The 17817-nt window shown below is 45.6% G+C and overlaps 3 protein-coding genes and 1 non-coding gene across 4 annotated transcripts; all 4 read left to right on the top strand.

Moving 5' to 3' along the window:
* The first annotated feature begins 2172 nt into the window (after nucleotides 1-2172).
* L199_001913 lies at nucleotides 2173-2285 on the top strand. The gene has a single exon (XR_010449949.1). It is a non-coding gene; the product is annotated as a 5S ribosomal RNA (ribosomal RNA).
* Nucleotides 2286-4578: 2293 nt separating this feature from the next.
* On the top strand, nucleotides 4579-11883 carry L199_001912 (uncharacterized protein; the record flags this gene model as incomplete). Its single annotated transcript, XM_064887665.1, has 10 exons — nucleotides 4579-4654; nucleotides 4738-4820; nucleotides 4879-5144; nucleotides 5198-5589; nucleotides 5675-10194; nucleotides 10249-10339; nucleotides 10396-11256; nucleotides 11327-11433; nucleotides 11501-11700; nucleotides 11775-11883. The coding sequence occupies 10 exons, from the start codon at nucleotides 4579-4581 to the stop codon at nucleotides 11881-11883; spliced, it is 6705 nt and encodes a 2234-aa protein (XP_064743737.1).
* Nucleotides 11884-12324: 441 nt separating this feature from the next.
* On the top strand, nucleotides 12325-14540 carry L199_001911 (uncharacterized protein; the record flags this gene model as incomplete). The annotated part of the gene is made up of 6 exons (XM_064887664.1): nucleotides 12325-12707; nucleotides 12857-13029; nucleotides 13094-13176; nucleotides 13319-14049; nucleotides 14108-14230; nucleotides 14300-14540. The coding sequence occupies 6 exons, from the start codon at nucleotides 12325-12327 to the stop codon at nucleotides 14538-14540; spliced, it is 1734 nt and encodes a 577-aa protein (XP_064743736.1).
* Nucleotides 14541-14950: 410 nt separating this feature from the next.
* L199_001910 (GDP-mannose transporter 1) lies at nucleotides 14951-17438 on the top strand (the record flags this gene model as incomplete). Its single annotated transcript, XM_064887663.1, has 10 exons — nucleotides 14951-14992; nucleotides 15270-15660; nucleotides 15825-15880; nucleotides 15983-16091; nucleotides 16208-16296; nucleotides 16367-16392; nucleotides 16450-16480; nucleotides 16542-16610; nucleotides 16679-16852; nucleotides 16983-17438. The coding sequence occupies 10 exons, from the start codon at nucleotides 14951-14953 to the stop codon at nucleotides 17436-17438; spliced, it is 1443 nt and encodes a 480-aa protein (XP_064743735.1).
* Nucleotides 17439-17817: the final 379 nt, after the last annotated feature.

Raw genomic sequence — 17817 nt, 5'->3', positions numbered from 1 at the left:
CGGTGCACGTAAGTCAATCAACGGATCTTTCCGAGAAAGAGTTGAGGTTCTTGAAAAGGGAGCTAAGGTGAGAGGTATATCAGTGCTTTCACTTATATCGCACTGGCTAGTCGACGACTCTTATCTTTGAACATGACATCCTTCGGACCTAACCGTTCGTGCAGATAAGGCCCAGCTGCAGCGGCCACACTGACATCGATGGAGCTTTCCTCTCTCTCGGGAAAATCACCTCGCCTAAAAAGGGTACTGCTGCGATCCTCCAGAGGGTCAGGTGTCATACCCAGTTGACGAGAAGGGATATACGCCGAGAAGATAAGAGATGATCACATTCGAGGAATTGGCTTATGAGTATTTGTGAGAAGGTTCAGGGTTTTCCACTGGTACAAAAGCACAGTATCCTTCCGTGCAGCCTTCATTACAATAGCCGCCCTCCTGGGGAAGGGCGACATGAAGGCATCACAGGTGCAGAGAGAGATAAGGAGTGAGGTGACTTGTGTTGAAATACCGATATACGCTTAGGATCGGCTATATCCTGTACTCGAGATTCTCCGTTAATCGCCTTGGCCGCCCGCGGAGAACCATTGGGCACGAGTACTGAAGCAGGATCTTGGAGGAGCGATGTCTGCGAGAGACGGTCAATAATACCAAAGTAAAGTTTCACAAAAGGTACCAATGCTCTGTGAGTAGCGCTATTTTCGTAGAATGCCAAGACCTGCCCACATGTGTTTAGGGTGTACGAGAGATAAGGAGCATTTGGAAGAGATAAGAATGACGGTATTCGCCGCTTCTCGTCATCCGTTATCGGAAGGCAAGGCCGGTCTTGGAGGAGGATGACTTTTGAATGCAATGATAACCACTTGCAAGGTCGCGTAGCGTAGCGGTATGGAAACACCTATGTTTCAAGAGCACGTCGGAACCGCCAGGACTCCTAGGCTTAGGGATCCTAGTACGATATCAAGATACGTTATTTTGATGTTACATTCAACACATTGATCAGTGCTGGATGAATCTCGTTGTCGTGCAGCGAGATCGGTATGTTCTCTTGTGGAGAGCGATACCAAGCGAGGCTACGTTTAGCTGAGCAACACAGGGTACTCTCACCTGCTCCCCTTCATACCTCGTAGCCTAGGATATGAGGACGCGCGATCAATTCTTGTGGAATCATCAGATCTGTCTTTTTTGTTTCTGCCCAATTCAGTCATTGCACATTGTCTCAGTCGTCGTATAACATCTACATAAGTCATTCCCATGTTGTGGTGGTCTGGTTTCTCCAGATTGTCAAGGATTGCGTAGCTTAACGGCTAGGGCCACCTAGGTCTTAAGACCTTTCTGTCAGGACTATCTTTCATTGGGATAGACAGAGTATCTATCTCAATGGGTCTCTTATCGGTCTGTGGTATGAGAACGTATATGGGTGTTCGCCCCAAGGTGGGGTGCCCGCTCAATGGGCGTTAACGGACAATAGGTCTGTGATCCGCCATGCTGGCTGAGATTGGGGGTCTAAAATGTTTCTGAAAGGGACACGCGATCAATCAAATTTTTTCAGTTTTCAATAGGATTTCGATGGGTAGATAGATGTATCTTTTACTGGTACGTGAAAGAACTATACGTATACAACCTTTATATATGTATTTATATTTAGGATAAATCGATCGCGTAGTTTAGTCTGCTGGACCACATTCGGTCTGAGTCACACATTCAGTCAGATCATCATCGATCAGCGATCGATGCGATCGTATAAGGTCGATTATTGACCTTGTGAGTTTCCATAAGGAAGGCATCCTGTCCAACATGGACATGCTCGTGAGCTTATCATTCTCGACATCATCTATTGGCGTTGACCGCCTTTGACCGTCGGCTGCCTGGGGAATTCGCATACTCCCTGAAGAAGGGGAGTGCGCGATCAATCCTTTTGTTCGACAATTGTTTTTAAGGTTTTCTCTCTTTAAAAGATACATCAAAAGTCGTTCAAGATGGCATTTGACTCTGAGTCGAATCAACAATGCAAATCAGTTTGGTGACTTAAATGAGGTTTCTCTTTTTTGAAAGTACCTTTGAGCGGCTCCCGTGACGTCCACATCAGACGCTCTAAAACATCTTATTATTCAATACGCCAAAAAGAGAGCCTACACAAGAGAGGTTTATTCTGCCTGATAACGATAGACACCCATCTACGGTCATAGAACCCAAAACACTGCATCCCGTCAGCCCTGCCAAGTTAAGGTGGGTATCGCTTGGTCAGTACCAAAGTCGGGGACGATTTGGGAATACCGAGTGCTGTAGTTCTTTTTGTTTGGTTGTTATTTCAGCTTTTTGCGTCAGCAGGAGCTGAAATGGAAATGGCTTACTTGATTAGTCCTGATGTCATTGATAGTCATATATCGATTCGGTCGCAACTACGTAGAAGGATAGCTGCACGCTTCATAGTACAGTAGTCTTTACGCACAGACCCGCTTGCCACTTCATCCTCAAAATCCCGTGTGTATATGATATGCCGCTCGGTCCTCTGAGAGAGGTCTATAAGCCGATTTAACACCTATATACCGATCGTGTAGCGTGTAGCTCAGTGGATGTGGAGCGCTTTCCTTAGCCTTAAGTATTATCCTAATTTATCTTAGATAATGGATAACATACATCCGCAGGATATATTCGTGAAAGACGTGGGACGATTGCAATTGGGATAAATCATACCACCAGGTCAAACTTAAGTACCCAAACAAAAGAGTAACATGTAGAAACACCCAGGTCAATTTACTTTAAGTAACAAAGTCTCGAAAGGGACGCGCGATCAAACCTTTTTGGAGAATAGCCATCGCCACTTCGTTTTTGTCTCCTGCGTTATGTTCAGTAGTCAGGTGTAGAATATAGTCATGAAATCCTACATGAGGAGCAACCGGTCGAGGGTATCATTTTGGCAGGTTTGTTCGGTTTGATTGGGCCGCTGGAAATGTTGATTGGCTCGTGTGTCGAGTGATGTAAGCCGGACCCTGGCTCTAGAGATGATGCCGTATACCTCATTCTTAAGGATCGATTTTTGCTTCATGCATTCAGGAAAGGGTTCTCTTCTTACCTATAAGTCAGTATTACACGGTCAGTGGGACGAGGTGATGTTCGCCACACGATGTGCGTGACATACTTAATCCCATCGACTATATAAATCCAATCTCCAGTCCACCATTAATCGCGTAGTATAATTTGAGTCTTCGTTAAGTGGTCCGAGATCATTCGTACCACTGTACGATGAGGCTGGTTACGATGCTTAAGTGATGTTCGTAGCCGCGCGATCAATCCTGGTCTCATCATTTTCGGATTGACTATCAAAATATCTTTTTGTGAAAGATACACATGACCTCCTTTGTTATTGTTCCAGTATATAAGGCTTGATATCATCCTATCGATCAGTCGCGTAGCGTAATCAGCAGTTGTTATCAACAATGTACCTTAAAGTTCGGTATCGTCGAGGATGAATAATCCTCGAAGGTATCGCACGATCAATCCTTTCCCTTACGATCCCCAATATATATCTTTTTATGGATTATACACAACCCTTCCTTTCGACTCTGACCAACGTGTCAAACGACCTTTTTACTCGTCATCCTCGTGTTAACCGTCAGATGAGTATATAAGAGTTGATAATGACTCGATTTATCAATCGCGTAGCATAATCTGCACGCAGCAGCCAATCGGTCCGATCCCATTGATTGTTTGGGGTACTAATGAGGTCGTACTGATTGGCTCCGTATGGACCTCGAGGCTGGATCAGAAGCCTCGAGATCGCGCGATCAATTCTTTGCTGATATCTCGTTCTTTTCTTTTTTATATTTTCTTTCTCATGGATGACAAATTTCAGTATATGTTCCATATCGTTCCTTCCATTCTCGTTGGGTCATGTTCACTGATCATTCTAGTTAGTTTATTTGTGTCTTGGTTGTGATCCGTAAGAACTTATTCACCATCAGTATATGTCGATGCACCCACCAAGCTGAATCATCATGCTGTGGAACTGTTGAGCTGAAAACGTCGTGAGAAGATAGCATGAGAAAAGTTAATCCCCATTCAACATTGTCGTCCCCATCATCATCAATCTCACCACCATGCACTGACCCAGCCGAAGAAAACCGACACGCTCTACAATTGTAACATTGGGGAGAGCGCTATATTATGTAACGTGTCGATCATTTTAATTTAACTCACGTGTTTCGGTTGCCTCCACTCTTCGCGGTGGGGAATTTGTTTGTACCGGGTTGTACCATCATCCCCAAAGATGACCGTCATGCTGATGGGATTTCCAGAAATTATCGATTACTGTCGACACACACGGTGCTGGTGATAGGTTACGTACCGTCATCATTCAACTTTCATCTTGCATTCACCTCTTCACCTCCTTCTATTCTATTTCGTCGTCCTCTTTCTTCCCAGAATACAATCGACAGCTGTTGGGATCACGACACCTGTAACAGCTAATATCACTCCCTTCTCCTCTTAACGACCCTGGTTTCCCGTTCATTTGATTTTTGGGCATCTTGTCTGTAGCCACTTTCAAATTCCCCTTCCCCAACGGACCCTCACCTTCCCAACATGTCCGTCGTTAACGGGGCAGCTGCCAATGGTCAGACAGATCAGTATGACCATGCTAGAGTAGCTCACTTCATCGGTAAGTCGAAAATCTCAAGCACGGACTCGAAGTAGAATAGAGTGAGCTCTGAGCTGACGACATCATCCTAAATCAATTTCCAGGTGCCAACAGCCTCGATGTAGCCACTGCTGGTAGAGTAACGGACTTTGTGAAAGCTCAAGGAGGTCACACCGTCATCACCAAGGTCCGTATCCTCACTCTCATCCGTCTCGTCAAAAGGGGATACTAATAGTCTGTTGTAGGTGCTTATCGCCAACAACGGTATCGCCGCCGTCAAAGAGATCAGATCCATCAGAAAATGGTCATACGAAACCTTTGGTTCAGATCGTCAGATAGAGTTCACTGTCATGGCTACTCCTGAAGATTTGAGGATCAATGCGGAATATATTAGAATGGCAGACCGATACGTCGAAGTACCAGGTGGTACCAACAACAACAATTATGCCAACGTCGATTTTATCGTTGATGTAGCTGAAAGAGCTGGTGTACATGCCGTATGGGCTGGTTGGTGAGTATATGTCGACTGCTTCAATCACACAATGTCGCTAATGGTTGATATAGGGGTCACGCTTCCGAGAACCCTCGACTTCCTGAAACCCTTGCCAAATCAAAGATCGTCTTCATCGGTCCACCAGGATCAGCTATGCGATCATTAGGAGACAAGATCTCTTCCACCATCGTAGCTCAACATGCCGAAGTACCTTGTATGGCTTGGTCCGGTACTGGTATTTCAGATACCATGCTCTCCCCCCAAGGATTTGTCACTGTACCAGACAAGGCTTACGCCGATGCCTGTGTCACATCTTGGGAACAAGGATTAGAAAAGGCTGAGAAGATCGGATGGCCAGTGATGATCAAAGCCTCAGAAGGTGGTGGTGGTAAAGGTATTAGAAAAGTGGAAGATCCAGAGAAGTTCAAGAATGCTTTCCAAGCTGTAGCGGGAGAAGTTCCAGGTGAGTAATTAGTTATACTCACAATCTCCGAAGCCACCATTTCTGTCAATCATATCACGCTTATCATCTGACAATCTTCTTCTAGGTTCCCCAATATTCATCATGAAACTTGCTGGATCTGCACGACATCTTGAAGTCCAACTTATGGCCGATCAATACGGTAACGCCATCTCTCTTTTCGGTCGAGATTGTTCCGTTCAGAGACGACACCAAAAGATCATCGAAGAAGCCCCTGTCACTATCGCTCGACCTGACACTTTCGAAGAGATGGAGAAAGCTGCTGTACGACTTGCCAGGCTCGTCGGTTATGTTTCAGCTGGTACCGTCGAGTACCTCTACTCCCACTCCGATGATTCATTCTACTTTCTCGAACTCAATCCCCGTCTTCAAGTAGAACATCCTACTACCGAAATGGTTAGTGGATGTAACATCCCCGCTATCCAACTTCAAGTTGCTATGGGTATTCCCTTACACAGAATTAGGGATATTAGAACTCTTTACGGTATGGACCCCCACGGTGTTACCGAGATCGACTTTGACGGCACTCGACCTGAATCCGCCAACACCCAGAGAAAACCCAGACCAAAGGGTCACGTTATCGCTTGTAGAATCACTGGTGAAAATCCAGATGCTGGTTTCAAGCCTTCTTCCGGTAACCTTACGGAGTTGAACTTCAGATCCAACTCAAATGTCTGGGGTTACTTCTCCGTCTCTTCTGCTGGTGGTCTGCACGAATATGCGGATTCTCAATTCGGTCATATCTTCGCTTACGGTATGGAGCGTAGTGAAGCTAGAAAATCAATGGTAGTTGCTTTGAAAGAACTTTCCATCCGAGGTGAATTCCGAACTACTGTTGAATATCTCATCAAATTGCTCGAAAAACCTGAATTCGAGAACAATACTCTTACCACTCAGTGGCTCGATGGCCTTATCGCTGAAGGTATGACATCTGAACGACCTGATCCAGTGGTTGCAGTCGTTTGTGGTGCCGTCGTCAAAGCTCACATCGCATACGAAGCATCCCTCGCCAAATACAAGTCTGTCTTAGATAAAGGTCAAGTACCATCCAAAGACACCCTCCAAACCTTTTTCAAGAGCGAATTTATCTACGAAAACGTACGATATTCTTTTGCTATGGCTAAATCATCGCTCTTCTCCTTCACTCTCTACCTCAACGGTGGTCGAATCTTTGTCGGAGCTAGAAGCTTGAGTGATGGTGGTTTGTTAGTATCACTTGAAGGCGCTTCTCATACCGTTTACTGGAGAGAAGAAGTCGGTGCTATGGTTCTTTCTATTGACTCCAAGACGACTGTTATCGAAGATGAGCAAGATCCTACCCAACTCCGATCTCCTTCTCCCGGTAAACTTGTACGATACCTCATCGACTCCGGTGATCACATTGATGCTGGCGATGCTTATGCTGAAATCGAAGTTATGAAGATGATCATGCCTGTCACTGCTAGTGAAAGTGGTATCGCTCAATTCATGAAACAACCTGGTCAGACTCTCGCCTCAGGTGAACTTCTCGGTATTTTGACTCTTGATGACCCAACCAAGGTTAAATTTGCCAAACCTTTCGAAGGTATCCTCCCCACTTTCGAGCTCAAGAATGGTCGATACGGCACCAAACCCCATCAACGACTCAGAGAACACCTTGAAGTCCTTTACGACAACCTCCAAGGTTTCGACAACAGTGCTTCGGTCTCAAACTCCCTTCGTATAGTCGAGTCTGTCTTGAAAGATGCCGACTTACCTTACTCCAACGCTCAAGAAGTCATGTCTACACTGAGCGGTCGAATCCCTCAAAAGCTTGAAGAAGAGATCCGATCTATACTTGACTCTAGCCGAGCCAAGAACCTCGAATTCCCATCACTACGATTGAAACGGACTATCGACCTCTACATCGATGACAACGTGCCACCTAAAGAGAGAGCACAAGTCACTGCTGCCATTTCCCCTCTTTCAGTGGTCATTGACGCTTTTGCCCATGGATTAAAAGTTCACGAATGGAGAACATGGGCCGACTTACTCAACTACTTTGCCGATGTTGAAGAACCTTTCGCAGACACCACCAGAACTGCTGAAAATATCGTGCTCAAGTTGAGAGAAGATAACAAGGATCTCGATGCTGTCGTCAAGCTTGTTTTATCCCACAGCAAGATTGCTCTCAAGACCAAGCTCATCCTCGCCTTACTCGATATCGTTAAGGCTGAATCTCCACGAGCTTCCATGACCCCTGAGAGTCACATCAACGAAGTTCTCAGTCGATTAGCCGCATTGGAGTCTCGACCTGCTGCCAAGGTAGCTCTCAAAGCTAAAGAAGTATTAATCGTTGGTTCTCTCCCATCTTACGAAGAGAGACTAGGTCAACTCGAACAGCTCCTCAAGGCTTCCGTCACTACCAGCTATTACGGTGAACTTGGTTCTGGACACCGACTTCCTTCCGCTGACATGCTCAAGGAGGTTACCGACTCTCGATACACCGTCTTCGACGTGCTCACCACTTTCTTCGAACACGAAGACCCTTGGGTCGCTCTTGCTTCTCTTGAGGTGTACATTAGAAGAGCTTACCGAGTCTACAATGTCATGCATCTTGACTACGAAGTTGGAGTAAACGGTGAACCTCACATCGTCACCTGGCGATTCAAGCTCGGTTCTCCTCAATCCGAACCAGTCACTCCTCGTGTCGATTCAATGCGAGATTTCACCCGGATTGCTTCCATGTCCGATCTCAACTATGTCGTCAACACCAAGGCTGAACCTACCCGATTCGGTCTGATGACTTCTTATAACAAACTCGCCGACCTTGAAAACGGATTCTCCAAACTGTTGTCAATGTACGCTCCTTTCAGCCATGCTGAATTCGCTGAGAAATACGGTAGCGACGCTAGAAGTCCTCATGTCATGAACGTAGCTTTGAGACTCTTCAACGGTGACCAGGAACTTACCGATGAACAGCTCAATGAACGATTCCACGCTCTCGCCAACCAGTACGCCGATAAAATCACCAGCAAAGGTATTCGAAGAGTCTCGTTCATGGCCTGCAGAAAAGGTCAATACCCATCGTACTTCACCCTCAGACCTACTTCCGATGGATCATGGAAAGAAGAAGAGGCTATCAGAAACATCGAACCAGCTCTCGCTTATCAACTGGAACTCGGACGATTGGTCAACTTCAAGATCACTCCTCAACCTTCAACCAACAGACAAATCCACGTCTATCACGCGGTGGGCCGAGAGAATACCTCCGATGTTCGATTCTTCGTTAGAGCTCTATTGCGACCTGGTCGATTCCAAGGTCAAATGCAAGTCAAGGAGTATCTCATTTCCGAGACCGATAGATTGGTTGGGGATATCCTAGATACCTTGGAAGTTGTGTCCGGTCAAATCAGACAAGCCGACTGTAACCACATCAGTGTCAACTGCGTCTACTCTCTCAGTGTATCCTTTGACGATCTACAAGAAGCTCTTGCTGGATTCATTGAACGACATGGTAAGAGATTGTGGAGATTGCGAGTTACTCAAGCCGAAATCAGAGTTGTTATTGAGGATGAGGAAGGCAATCCATTGCCTATCCGAGCCTTCATCGAGAACGTTTCTGGTTTCGTCGTCAAATACGAAGCTTACCAAGAAGTTACCAACGACAAGGGTAAATCAATCCTCAAATCTATTGGCGAACAAGGTCAATTCCACCTTCAACCTGTCAACTTCCCATACACCACCAAGGAATCGCTCCAACCTAGACGATACCAAGCTCACGTTATCGGTACCACTTACGTCTACGACTTCCCTGACCTCTTCAGACAAGCTGTTGACAAGGCTTGGCGACAGCTCACTCAATACCTCCCCCACGTCAAAGTCCCATCTGACCTTCTCCAAGCCTCTGAACTTGTACTTGACGAACATGGTGAACTGCAAGAAGTCAATCGACCACCTGGTCTCAACACTTGCGGTATGGTAGCTTGGGTTTTCACCATGAAGACACCTGAATACCCCAAGGGCAGAAAGGTAGTCGTCATCTCCAACGATATCACCTACCAAATTGGTTCTTTCGGTCCTACCGAAGATGAGTTCTTCTACAAAGCTACTCAATACGCTCGACACTTCGGTCTCCCACGAGTATACCTCTCAGCCAACTCTGGTGCTCGTATTGGTCTCGCCGAAGAGGTTATGTCCTTGTTCGATGTCGCATGGAGAGAACCTGGTAAACCCGAAAAAGGTTTCGATTACCTCTATCTTACACCTGAGAAACTAGAGAAACTCAACACCCTCGGTGCTGGCAGTGTGATCACCAACGAGATCGAAGTTGACGGTGAACGAAGACACCAAATCACCTCGATCATCGGTTTGAAAGATGGGTTGGGTGTGGAATGTCTCAGAGGATCAGGGTTGATTGCTGGTGAGACCTCAAGAGCGTACGACGATATCTTCACCATCTCCATGGTCACTGCTCGATCGGTCGGTATCGGTGCCTATCTCGTCAGACTTGGTCAACGTGTCGTACAAGTCGAAGGTCAACCTATCATCTTGACTGGTGCTCAAGCTATCAACAAGGTTTTGGGTAAGGAAGTGTATACCTCGAACATTCAATTGGGTGGTCCACAAGTAAGTGATATGTCTGGTGAGATGCGAAGGTTCGTCGCTAATAGTGTGCGATAGATCATGTACAAGAATGGTATCTCCCACCTTGTCGCTGCTAGTGACTTGGATGGTGCTCTTCAGATCGTCAACTACTTGATGTTCATTCCTGGTGAGTCAAATCAATGCGAGAATATGCGATATTCGCTGATGTATGATACAACACAGAACGACGAGGCCGAGCCATCCCTATCCTCCCTACTGGCGATCCTTGGGACAGAAACGTCGAATGGAAACCCACCAAAGCCGCTTACGACCCCCGAAACTTCCTTGCCGGTTGTTACGAGGATGTTGACGGTGTGAACACTTGGAGATCGGGTATTCTCGATAATGGAAGTTTCTTTGAGACTATGGGTGGATGGGCTCAAACCATCGTTACTGGACGAGGAAGACTTAACGGTATCCCCGTAGCTGTTATTGCAGCTGAGACTCGATCCATCGAAAGAGTCGATCCAGCCGATCCGGCCAATGAGAACTCTCAGGAATCAAGAGTATCGCTCGCTGGTACAGTATGGTTCCCTGATTCTTCAAGAAAGACCGCTACCGCTATTGAAGATTCCAACAGAGAGGGATTACCTTTAGTCATCTTTGCCAACTTCCGAGGGTTCTCGGGAGGAATGTCCGATATGGCTCAAGCGATCTTGAAGGAAGGAGCTAAGATTGTTGATGGACTTTCATCATACAAACATCCTGTTATCGTCTATTTGGTACCCAATGGTGAATTACGAGGAGGTGCATGGGTAGTATTGGACCCATCGATCAACCCTGAACATATGACCATGTTCGTTGACAATGACTCGAGAGGTGGTGTGTTAGAACCTGAAGGTATAGTAGAGGTGAAATACAGAAAACCAAAGGTACAAGCTACGATGGCTCGACTCGATCCTGAATATGCAGAGCTCAAGAAAGCGGTTGAAAATGCCAGTGCATCCGCTGAAGAGAAGGCTGCTGCCACAGCAAAACTTGAGGCGAGAGAGAAACATTTGGGTCCTGCTTATCAATCAATTGCCCTTGAATTTGCTGATTTACGTGAGTATGATTGTTGCGTCCTCTTGGATGTCTAAGTGTCATTGCTAACCATGCAAGTTTCACCGAACAGACGATCGAAGTGGACGAATGAAAGCCAAGGCCGATTGTATACCTTGTGATTGGGAGAACTCGAGAAGAGCCATCTACTGGTCTTTGAGAAGGAAACTGAGCGAAGTCGTGAGTCATCTCAGCTGGCATAAGGTAGTTGAAGCGAGGATCAAGCTGATGATTTTCTTGTGCTTAGCGAATCATGAGGAAACTCTCGACTGCCAACCCCAACCTCACTTACCCCGAACGAAAAGAATTGTTATCTCAATTCGTACCATCCGATATTGGATCAGACTCGGAGGTAGCTTCGTACATCGAGAAACAATCAGACAACATTGAAAGTTTCGTGCAATCCATCAGGGATGATTACTGTGCTGAGACTCTGGTTTCCTGGGCGTGAGTATCAGTTTCTTTCGTCAATTTGTTTAAGAGCTGTTTTATTGATCATGTCGTTGTACTTCCTTCCATAGCTCAAGTAACCAAGAAGGTGTCATGTCTGGATTCAAGAGGATCTTGGAAGGTTTATCACCCGAACAGAAAGCTGAAGTATTAGCTGAGCTTGGTGTTACCAAAGCTTGATTGTGATTGAAGCGGTCGGATTTTCTTTTCTCCTCATCATTGGCATTTATTCTTTCCTTCATTCTCATGTGTACATAGTCAATACTCAATACCCATTTCCAAGTTTTGGTTCTTCTTCTTCTCTCGCATATAGATGGTCTATCAGGTATAGGTATAGGAATAGGAAGGATATATACAAAATATCAATATGCACGATTCATGTCTTTACAAGTCGAACATATAGTGCCACAATTGATCTCTAAGGGGTGTAACACCGATAATTGATTCCGCCCCTCCATAATAATTAGTGGTGGTTGTCTCTCTGTTCTGCCAACTCGTGCTTTTTCATCTTCCCATATCATAATCATCCTCTGCGATCTAATCTAATCAAGTCAAAATCAAACAGACAGAAACCGGTGGAGGGTGTCCACTCGTCTCTGGATCCTCATTGTATACCCATCAATGTCTCTACCTCTTCCTATATCAACTACTCCTAGTAGTTCCTCTATCACTCAACCTCAGGTGAACGGCAATGGCAATGGGAAAGAAAGTGAGATAAACGTAATAGTGAAAAAGGAAGAACCCGAGACCAACTCCGGTTCCGAGCCAGTACGAGTACCGTCAGTTGATATCCCCACTATACCAACGGACCCAAAACCCGCCGTTACCCCCACTCCTCAATCATCGTCGGCTTTCCCAGGCCAGGTGAATGCCCAAGCTGGACCTGGACCTTCGACCGTTCAGTACTCTCAATACGAAAGAGCGATAAATGACAAAAAGAGGAAATGGAGTTTAATGGGGTATGAGGAAGATGAACTGGAATTGTTGGAAGAGGAATATCTAAAGTGAGTTCTTAGTCATTATCATGTTCCTAGTCCCCTTCCATCTGCAAGATAAAGACACAGGGGTGTATATATATATATATATATATCTTTGACCTTTATACGGTTCTGATTTTGGCTAATATCCTTTCGATCATTTTCGATATATATAGTCTGAACCTCGCTTTACAACTCGATCAAACTTCCACTCTTTACCCTTCTTCACCTACTCAATTCGATTCTTATGAAGATATGGTAGATAGGTTGATGCCTTATCATGTTTGGCAGATATATGATGAAGAGCTGAATGGACAATTACCTAAATCGAAAGAAAAGGAATTAAAAGGTGAGCTCGATCATCTGCTTCAACTTTAGTGCAGTGCATAGCTCATTAGGCATTTGTTGTTCAGAAATACAAGATGCTAGTGGACTTGTTGAGAGGATTAGGAGGGTGAAGGACCGGTTTGGAAAGATTAGGATGAGGATTGATGAGGTGAGTGAATTAAAAAAATTGTTATTCTCTTTTTCCCCAAGTGTACGGTTTTAGCATTGCATTATACCTTGTCGTCAGATCTAACTTTCACTTAACGAACGAATGAGGGAGCAATGCTGATCATACTTCTGAATTGACGTAGAACTCGAACATACCATCATTGATACCGATGTACCAGCAATCCAATCAAACGCTGAAAGAAGAAATATCATCCTTACAAACTATTCTTCGCCCGTTGAATGCCGAATACGCCTTGATAGAGAAACAGCAGGAAGACAGACGACGTGCAGAGGAAGAGAAGAAGCGGAGAGAAGAAGAGAGATTGAAAGCTATCGAAGATGAGAGGCGGAGAAGGGTGGTAGCGCAGCAGAGAGCGGAAGAGGAGATGAGAAGGAGGAAGGAGGAAGAAGAGAGTAGAAGGTTGAGAGAAGAAGAGGAGAAGAAAAAGTTGGCTCTACAGTCTTCCGCTAACCCTACCAACATCAATCCCATACCACCGCATCCTATCAATCAACCACCATCCATCGCTTCACCACCATCTACGCCCTCTAGCTCGTATGCGGATAGAGGTAAACCACGAGGAAGACCTAGAGGACGAGGTAGAGCAGGTGTGAGAGAACCTAGTACACCTCATTTGACCGGACAGACCAATGATATTGCAAACGCAAACCCGAATACGCCCAGTCCCAATTCCACTTCTACATCTACTCCTTTACCTGGGGGAAGTAGTAGTACGAATCGACCTGCTACGCCTGGTACTCCTGGTACTCCTGGTACTCCTGGTACTCCTGGTACTCCTGGTCAGGCAGCAACTTCTGCTTCTACACCTGCGGGAATTGTGAATAAAGGTCCTGTATCTTTGACTGTCAATAGGTAAGCTCGATCTTGACCCTCAGTTTTATGTCAGCTGATTATGAGCCTCTGTTGATAGATCATTGATACCTCAATTGATATCCCTCGAATTACTGTTACCGAACCCTACACCCACTTCACCTAAAACACCCGCTACGATCATCAAGTATCTGGAGGATAAGAATTCTGTGGTGCTTTCCGTGTAAGTTTAGCTTATCGACGGTTGATTAGGGTGTGAAAAGCTGATTTCTCTCGGGCGGGATGAACGTAGGAATCTCACGCAATGTACGAAGACTCAGTTGATCGCTTTGGCCAAATTGCTGAATGTCAGTACCAAGGCACCTGCACCTGGTACGGCAACGACGACGACACCGGCGGCTGCTTCGACCAATGCTCAAGCTGGTAATGGGAATCCGCCTGCTCAGAGTGGGAGTATAGCTGCGGCATCTCAAGGACAGGTGAAACCACATATACAGGGGAATGGTACATCTGCAGCTGGACCTAGTAAATAGTGGACGGGGATGTCGAGATGAGAAGTGCAAAGTGAGAAGATGATGATTGCATGAGGATGACGCATAGGGTAGGTTGAGATCGTGTAGCATTGTCTGATCTGTTGTATATATATTGTTACCCTGTATCATAATCGCCCTACCATGCATGTTATTGGTCAGTGTAAGCTGTGCAGTGATGGGTGATGGGCAGTCGAGCAGTTGACTAAACCACCCATCCACTCACTTTGCTTGTCGAGGGTCCTTTGGATAGGGGTATTGATCGACAGTCACAGTCACATTCGCATTCATCTGACTTGGCAGAGTATAGATATGTTGGCTGAACAGTGCATCAACTGTTACTATTCCTGTCCCTCATCTTCCTCTTCTTTCCTCCGGCGTCGTGTCATCCTCATACAAAGCTGGATCATATCATGTCCTCTTCATTTTCATCCTCCTCTGGCGCGAGTTTACGAGTGAGTTCACCTTTTTGTGTTTATGTAATAATTTGCTGTTCTACCACGTTTGTTGCTTTTGCTTTTTTGTCTTGTTATACCGTCACCCTGAAATCACTACGCTATTTCTACACTTTAGATTGTGCTTGGATACGATAAATCCAATCCATCTTATAGCTCAGCTTTCAATCACAACTCTGTATTCCACTACCATCTCTTCTCATCTAGACAGGGTATCGCATCTTGGTAGGAATAAACAACTGAAGACGTGTCTTGTCACTCTCACTTGGTGGTACAGCAACCTCAACCACTCTATCATCGACACATCTCGAATCCCTCAAATACATTCCCTTTAACAGGCCCGAGCCTAAACCTCAGTCCTAGAACAAGAAGTCACGGATACGATCTATCTATCCCTTCTCCTATCCCAGAAAGATCTCACGAAACTTCACCTCTCCCCGATTACGACGATCAAGGACAAGGGTTCAAAGGCCATTTGGTAGATTTAGATAACATGTCGAAACCTTTTGTACCTACTCCTAACATCTCTCGACCCGGTACGCCCGGAGGCGGGGCCAAGGATGATGCGAATGCTATGCTCTTGAATAACCTTGGGGCGGATAGAGAGAGGGAAGGGAGAGAGAGGAGAGAGGAGAGGAGGGATGATAAGTTGACGGGGAAGGAACAAGGTGAGTTGAAGATGTCCTTTCGCTATATCGTCAATCAAATACCATCCTTGATACCGATATTTGATCCTTAATCATTTCATTCGGGTTGCATATATTCTTTGGATACTATCATACAAAGTATAATCAGAAATATGGATCATAGCTGATACTCGGGTATCATTTAGCCCTACCGATCCTCTCTTACTGCGCTGCGAGTATCATGATGACAGTAGTCAACAAGGTGAGTCTCAGACGTCTTATTAAACGCAATTCTTCCTTGATGTGTAAAGGGAATATCATTACGAATTTCACATACTGAGTTCATTTATGATCACCCCCACAGTACGTTGTATCGGGTAGACACTTCACTATGACCTTCTTGTTACTCGCTATTCAGTCAGCAGTATGTGTGTTGGCTGTATGGTCGGTGAAGCGATTTGGAATAATCACTTGTGAGTCTTCGTATTATCTAGTAACGAACACAACATCACTGTACCACGGATACGGGAGTGCACATGAGCCTATCATCAATCACGAGACAATATCGCTAATTCGTTCTACTTCTCAGTCCGAGACTTCGATATGAAAGATGCCAAAGCATGGTGGCCTATCTCCACGTTACTCGTGGCGGTCATCTATACCGGATCAAAATCATTGGTGAGCTCATCTACCCTCGACGACAGTCGTCCTGGAGCATTGTAGCTAATAAGCATCTTGTGAAATTTAGCAATTCCTGTCCATTCCCGTTTACACGTGAGCTAATCATTCCCACCAAAGGTACACGCAGAGCTGACTGTTTTGGATCAAAAGTATCTTTAAAAATCTCACTATCATCCTCATCGTGAGTGATGAATTTTTTTCGCCATGAGTAAGGGCAGCTGATGTTTTGATTCATCTCTTAGGCCTACGGAGAAGTGTTCATGTTCAATGGAGTTGTAACCGGACTGACCCTCTGTTCCTTCGCCTTAATGGTATGTCAGCTGCTATCACGTGGCGTACGTCACGTTTAAGCTGAATTGTTTTCTTGAAAATTCTCTAGGTCGGCTCCTCCATCATCGCCGCTTGGGCGGACATCACTTCCTTCCTCAATTCTCCGCCTGAACTCGACCCTACTACCGGTCTCGAAATTGCTACTGGACCCATTTCAACTATCGGTGGGATCAACGCTGGATACGTTTGGATGGCTGCTAACTGTTTGGCATCTGCTGCTTACGTGAGTGGAAGTGACTGGAAAGAACGCTTCACGCGGATTATCTTTCAGCATTGACAAATCCGTCATCTGCAACATGAGTTCGTCCATGTCCTACCTACACTGACATTATGCTTTGTACCATTTAATTTAGGTCCTCTTCATGAGAAAACGAATCAAGATCACCGGATTCAAAGATTGGGATTCGATGTTTTACAACAACTTCCTTTCTATCCCTGTACTCATGGTCTTCTCGCTCGTGATCGAAGATTGGGGAAGTGAATCCCTTTCGCTCAATTTCCCAGAATCCAATAGATTCATACTTTTATCGGCTATAGCGTTTTCGGGTGCCGCAGCGGTCTTTATCAGTTATTCTACTGCTTGGTGTGTCAGAGTATGTGGATCGACCACGTATTCTATGGTTGGCGCGCTCAACAAACTCCCCGTCGCGGCCAGTGGGATGTTGTTCTTTGGTGATCCCGCGAGTTTCGGGAACGTCTCTGCGATCGGAGTTGGTGGATTGGCGGGGATAGTGTATGCTGTAGCGAAGACGAATCAGGCAAAGGTCGATCAGGCGAACAAACTGAGAGCGGCTGGTGGGAGAGCTTAGAGTGGACAAGGTAGATGAGAGTATCAGATTAAGGAGGATTGTCGGATGTCGGGATGGAGGGAGTAGATGATGGACGGAAGGTCGATGACATATACACCACAACCTGAAATATATATCCATTTCTCATATAGTCGAAATAGAAAGTATCCTTATACCTAAACTTAAAATATATAGCGGTCAAGCAGACATGAACGTATTGGCCATGTATGCAGACAGGGTGCACGTGGCATTACGTCATTGATGTTATTGTTGACAACATGACATGTTTTGACGAGGTCGTGACGGGTTCAAGGTCCGAATGAGGAATATACATATATATATGGACAAGTGACATACCGCCACCCACTTATCTCCTCTTTCTTGCATTCCTGCATTCTCC

This window comes from Kwoniella botswanensis, chromosome 1 (genome assembly GCF_036426115.1).
Source record: "Kwoniella botswanensis chromosome 1, complete sequence".
NCBI classification, from domain to species: Eukaryota; Fungi; Basidiomycota; class Tremellomycetes; order Tremellales; family Cryptococcaceae; genus Kwoniella; species Kwoniella botswanensis.
The sequence above is the reverse complement of the archived record's forward strand: the minus strand, read 5'-3'. Positions and strand labels throughout refer to the sequence as shown.